The following is a 6,000-nucleotide window of genomic DNA, read 5'->3' on the forward strand; positions in this document are numbered from 1 at the left end:
TAGCACTATAACATCGGCATCAGTCCAGACTAGTACAAGCACCACAAACACATGCAATGAGTGTAATAATCGTTTTCGCGACGTTCAACTCCATTTCACCTCACCTTTAAATAATCGCTAAAAATATATATGTGTACAGATAAACTCGGCTGTCGGCGATTGCTCAGACAAACAGATTACTTCACCAAATATCAGCGATAAAGTATATCATATATTCCGGAGCATGAACGCAAGGGTAATCAATCAACTCGTGTGACGATGTTGTGGATGTAAGGTTAATGTCAGCCATGTGGTCCACGCACTTTGTGTGTGTCTTTGAAATGTCTCGGGAAAATGCCATCCCCCATGCTTTGGAATTGGTCACACAATATCCTTATAAAGACTGCTGAGGTTGCACTTCTAATCATGATTATGTGTTTAATCATATATGTATATATTTACAACATGAGAGGTTATGCAGGGAAAGCTGGATTTTTGTGCTATTTGGTTCTCATTAGCTGTGAGTATATTAATAGCACCAACATATCTCAATCTCAGTACACGGTTTCATAGTTGATGTTCGCTTCCTCGAAATCCTGAAAAACTATAATACGTACTCAGGATATCAGCCTGGAACTGTAATACGTACTCAAGATATCACCCTGCAACTGTAATACGTACTCAAGATATCAACCTGCAATTGTAATACGTACTCAAGATATCAGCATGGAACTGTAATACGTACTCAAGATATCACCCTGGAACTGTAATACGCACTAATGATATCACCCTGGAACTGCAATACGCACTCAAGATATCAGCCCGCAACTGTAATACGTACTCAAGATATCACCCTGCAACTGTAATACGCACTCAAGATATCACCCTGCAACTGTTATACGTACTCAAGGTATCACCCTGCAACTGTAATATGTACTCAGTATATATCAACCTGCAACTGTAATATGTACTCAAGATATCACCATGCAACTGTAATACGTACTCAATATATCACCCTGGAACTGCAATACGTACTCAAGATATCACACTGTAACTGTAATACGTACTCAATATATCACCCTGGAACTGTAATATGTACTCAAGATATGACCATGCAACTGTAATACAAGTACACGATATCTCACTCCATTGTACGTGGAAGATTGTAGATTCCCCTCGCAACAGATAACATAATTTACAAGGCTAAATAAGTTGGTGTACTGCCATTATTCTCTTAACACTACATCTGTGATGCCCTGGTGGGGCTCAATCCGACGTCACTAGTGCTACATGATTACATGTAATTACCCCAGCTCCGGCAAGAAATCAGTTTTAAGACGCAGTTATATTCTAGCAATACGGCGACATGTACATAACCGGTTCCAGATTTGGCAAACCAGTGGCTGATAGCATGAACAACGATCCCAGCTGTCATACAATCAGCCAGCTCAGACACCGTAACCGCGCCATCATCATCATCAGCAGCAGCAGCAAACTCCACAACAACATCCGATACTGGGGCCTATCGAACAAGACTCCAGCAAGGACTCAAGTATGTTCTGCACTTACAATATAATATTCGAAAATACATCAACAATAGTGAGTGAGTGAGGAAGTTGGCTTAACGCCGCTTTTAACAGTATTCCAGTTAAATCACGGCATGTCAGCTTAACGTGGGAGGAAAGCCCTAAGTCATGCAGGTCTCAGACGTTGACTATTTCAGTGAAACCCACGAGTACGGGTAGGGTGCTGACAAACCTAGAATCATGATAGGGGCGAACCGGGATTCGAAACACAATCATAAGTTCCGACGTTCCCAGGGGACGCAACTCTGCACAACATCAACAATAACAAACAGGTCCTTCGGGCAATATTAATAGATATACAGTAGAACATGGATATAACGAACTACAAGGGACCGGAGAAATCAGTTTGTTCGTTATATACGTTTTCGCTCGGAAACATCCACCAGCTTGGCTAAAGCAAAACACAACACGTTTGTTCGCTCTATCCGTGTTCGTTATATTCGTGTTCTACTGTACAATCTCAACAAATTCGTGCTAAATCTCATCCATGGAGATAGAGCACATGGGGATTTCTAATTTTCCAAAAACGTTTAACTCAAACAGTACCCCTGCAGCCTCTGGGCTCCAGTTCTTTGGATCTTACCTGCAAGGACATGTCGCCAGGTGAACATGACAGCCCACCCGGTGACGCTGCAGCGAACATGGTTTGACGTTGACGTTGTTTCTGTCAAAGGTGAAGGTCAAGCCTCGAATAAGCACATCCAATATGGACCACAACCTGCGACCTCCGGACCTCTTTTGTACCTCTTCTCTTGGTCCATTGCACACGTTTTCTTGGGCGTATTTGTTTGACGTGGTGGGTCTGTTTGACCTGATGTGTTTGATTGTAACAGTTTCCCTCCCGAGAACAAACGGCCTCGTCACTTAGTATCTAATCCATACAGTTTGATTATTTTGTGTTCCGATGTCAATGCGCTGTATTATTCCTGCTCAGATACAATCTGCAGGATGCTAATGCAGCATCACTGTTGAAAGTTAGCTTTAAGTAATATAAGCACATATAAAACAGACTCCTTGCCCGGTTTACTCTACACACTCAACTCTTGTTTTATGGCCATTGAAATCCGTCCGCTCTACAACATCAAACACTTCACTACTATTGGAACTGACCTCTGACCTCAGATTCCACCGCTGCCACCAATATGACCTATGCGCCAAGGTCACCGTCTTCTTTCAAGTTTGGTATCCGATGACGGTTTGCTGAGTACCGTGTAATTGCTCCTTCATTGTGGCTATCCGTCACCACAACAGACGGCCAGACAGGCAGAACCAACAGCTATCCGTCAGTGCTTCGTGACAGACACTCGGAAGACATATAGCAGTTACCACACAGACCCCACAACACCATCTGCACAAGGACTTACCCAGCGTGGCAGCGAACAGCAATAAACAAAATCCCCAAAGCGTTTATGCACATACAATGGATCGCTTGTTGCAGACACTAACGATTAATGAAGTATTCCATTCAAATTCAACCACTTAGTTTTTATGTATACAAACATCCATGTGGTAGGAGCCTCGCTGCGCTTGTCAGTCGCTGGCTGCATTCAACACGTGCTCGTCATGAGCAGCGAATTTATCTAATATGTGTCGATCTCTGCAAGGTGCCATTGCTCGCATGCTGCCAGCGAGATGTCTCCTTTTCCAGATGGTATGCGGCCACGTGACCACTTGACTGCGATCTCCACACAGGTAGAGTCAGGTAGAACGTGGATGGCTGTAAAAGAGGAATAGTATTTAGCCGGTAGTGAGATGTGATATCACCTCTGCAAACTGAGGCGACTCTCTGTGTCTCCAGGAGCAGCAACACTAGCGGGGAATTATAAGCCTCACCTGGGCAAAATATTATAGTATCCTGTTACGGTAATACTATCTTAGACACGGGGTCTCTGCAGACAGATAGATATTCTTGTTTGACGTGTGCAGGGAGGGCTGAGTGAACATGGCCGTTGAGGATATGGTGGATTGAGGACTTGGTGCAATGAGGACATGGTGCAATGAGGACATGGTACATTGAGGACATGGTGCAATGAGGACGTGGTACATTGAGGACATGGTGCAATGAGGACATGGTACAATGAGGACATTGTACAATGAGGACGTGGGCAATGAGGACATGGTGCAATGAGGACATGGTGGAATGATGACATGTGCAATGAGGACATAGTACAATGAGGACATGGTACAATGAGGACATGGTACAATGAGGACGTGGGCAATGAGGACATGGTACATTGAGGACGTGGGAAATGAGGACATGGTACATTGAGGACATGGTACAATGAGGACATGGTGCAAGGAGGACATGGTGCAAGGAGGACATGGTACAATGAGGCCATGGCACATTGAGGACATGGTGCAAGGAGGACATGTGAGGACAAAGATGTCGAGCATGCGTCACAATAGACTCAGGGTTAATGTTGTATTCTACAGCTCCCATCTGATTATTTAAATAGACCATGCTGCTAAATGTGACAGGATAAAATCTGCATCGCAAGGCATGTCAGTAGTGTTTTTATCACATGAGATACAAGATTTTAATTTTGGACGATAAGTGAATTAGAGTTTTCGCCGCTGTTTTTAAGCCATATTCGGCGAGACAAGCGAACACTTTACCCACGACATTAACCTACACTAGTAGTGTTGGGTCAGTATAAGGCAAGACAATGTAAACAGCAGTAAGACAAGTAAACATCAGTAGTAAGACGAGTTCTATGGATGAACAACTTCTTTATTACACTGATTCCACTGGCTTCCAATTGCACTAATTGCACTGGCACTAATTGTAATAAAGAAGTTGTTCATCCATAGCACTAATTGTAATAAAGAAGTTGTTCATCCATAGCACTAATTGTAATAAAGAAGTTGTTCATCCATAGAACTCGTCTTACTTCTAAATGCCACTGAAAGAAGTTAAACATCAGTAGTGCGTAAATGCTGATAAGTATTTTATACAGCAATAGACAGGTTACTAAGGACCAGTATAGGGGTTACGCTGTGTGATAATACAGGTTAATATTGAAAACAGTGTTTAAAGCATCGTCTTGAAGAAATTGATCTAAATACCTCACCTCACACGGGATGGTGATTACAGTCCCTGAAACCTAAAACAAGCACAGCACAGCAGGGTACGGCACGGCACGGCACAACACAGCACAGCACAGCACAGCACAGCACAGCACAGTAGGCCTGTACAGGCAACAGGCAGTACCTTGAATAGAGCTGTGTTCAACGATGTAGTATATTTTTGTTTAACCACCCAAAGACGAGTTATAAGGCCGAGACATGAACAGAGCGTGATGTACGGCAGGCTTAGTTTAATTCACTTACAGGACAGGCTAGTGTTAGAGCATACCCCTGTGGGCGGGACGCTTAACTGCCCTGCCGCGCCCCAGAGGCCACACATCCCGGGGGTCCGCCTCCCCCATCCCGACCCATGCTGAACCTCTCCCCTGGGAGAGAATCTCATAAAATATCATTATACAATTGATGCTTACTATCTCACCAACGACACGAAAAAATATATATTTCAATCCTCTGTTATAGTGATTACATGTCGCCCTTGTTCATCTCATTTTAGGTGTCACTGGGGGCCAGACGTCTAAGGTGACGCAATTTGCTGTGCAGGGTTGCGTCTCTAAAGCGTGCCCAAAACCTATGATTGTGGGTTCGAATCCCGATCCGTCCTCATTATGTTTCTAGTTTTGTAAGCACCACACCCGCGCTCATGGGTTTCATCAAAGTGGTCTGAGATTTGCATCCCTTCGGACTTTCCTCCCACATCAAGCTGACACGCCGTGATGTAACTTCATTACTGTTCAACGTGGCGTTAGACAGATCTCATTCCGTAATATATTTGTAATGGGGGTCTTTAATGGGTTTGGTCAATTGGCAGTCTCCCGCTTGTAGTATAGTCCCTCTTATACAATAAAAATGTTATATATAAATTCCACGTCTACATCACTATTAGAGTATAGTCCCTCTTATACAATACAAATGTTATATGTAAATTCCACGTCTACATCACTATTAGAGTATAGTCCCTCTTATACAATAAAAATGTTATATATAAATTCCACGTCTACATCACTATGAGTGCTTCAAGAAGCCAGTTCTCCAGCAACTTCATGGAAGAATTACTTTCATTTAAATATATAAATGATTGAATGATCGCTATTTATTTTTAGTTTTATTTCGACCGACCTTGCGAAAAGCTGAAAGATATCCGAGAAACATAAAATTAAATAATAGGGCCCTACTGACAGGGAGTCTAGTAGAAAATCTTTTGCAGAATGTTGTTTTCGCCATGTGCCTGGTATATACTTCACGGATATAATTGTAATAGTCTGAGATGTCTGGGTTTTGAAACGTAGCCAGTTTCATACACACTGATGTCTTTCTGTTCTTAAAGTCTCAAGATGTTTGTGGCGCTGTT

General features: G+C 43.0%; 1 protein-coding gene across 1 annotated transcript in view; it reads right to left on the bottom strand.

Moving 5' to 3' along the window:
* LOC124131998 (potassium voltage-gated channel protein Shaw-like) overlaps window positions 1-5,086 on the bottom strand; it is a 104,504-nt gene extending 99,418 nt beyond the window's left edge. Inside the window, exons 1-2 of the mRNA XM_046495556.2 lie at window positions 4,637-5,086; window positions 2,149-3,282 (exon numbers count right to left, since the gene is read on the bottom strand). Coding sequence (XP_046351512.1) covers window positions 2,149-2,208 — 60 coding nt within the window. The 5' untranslated portion in view covers window positions 2,209-3,282; window positions 4,637-5,086. The remainder of the gene's footprint in view (window positions 1-2,148; window positions 3,283-4,636) is intronic.
* Window positions 5,087-6,000: the final 914 nt, after the last annotated feature.

This window comes from Haliotis rufescens, unplaced genomic scaffold (assembly GCF_023055435.1).
Source record: "Haliotis rufescens isolate VD_foot unplaced genomic scaffold, xgHalRufe1.0.p SCAF_93, whole genome shotgun sequence".
In the NCBI taxonomy this organism is placed as follows: Eukaryota; Metazoa; Mollusca; class Gastropoda; order Lepetellida; family Haliotidae; genus Haliotis; species Haliotis rufescens.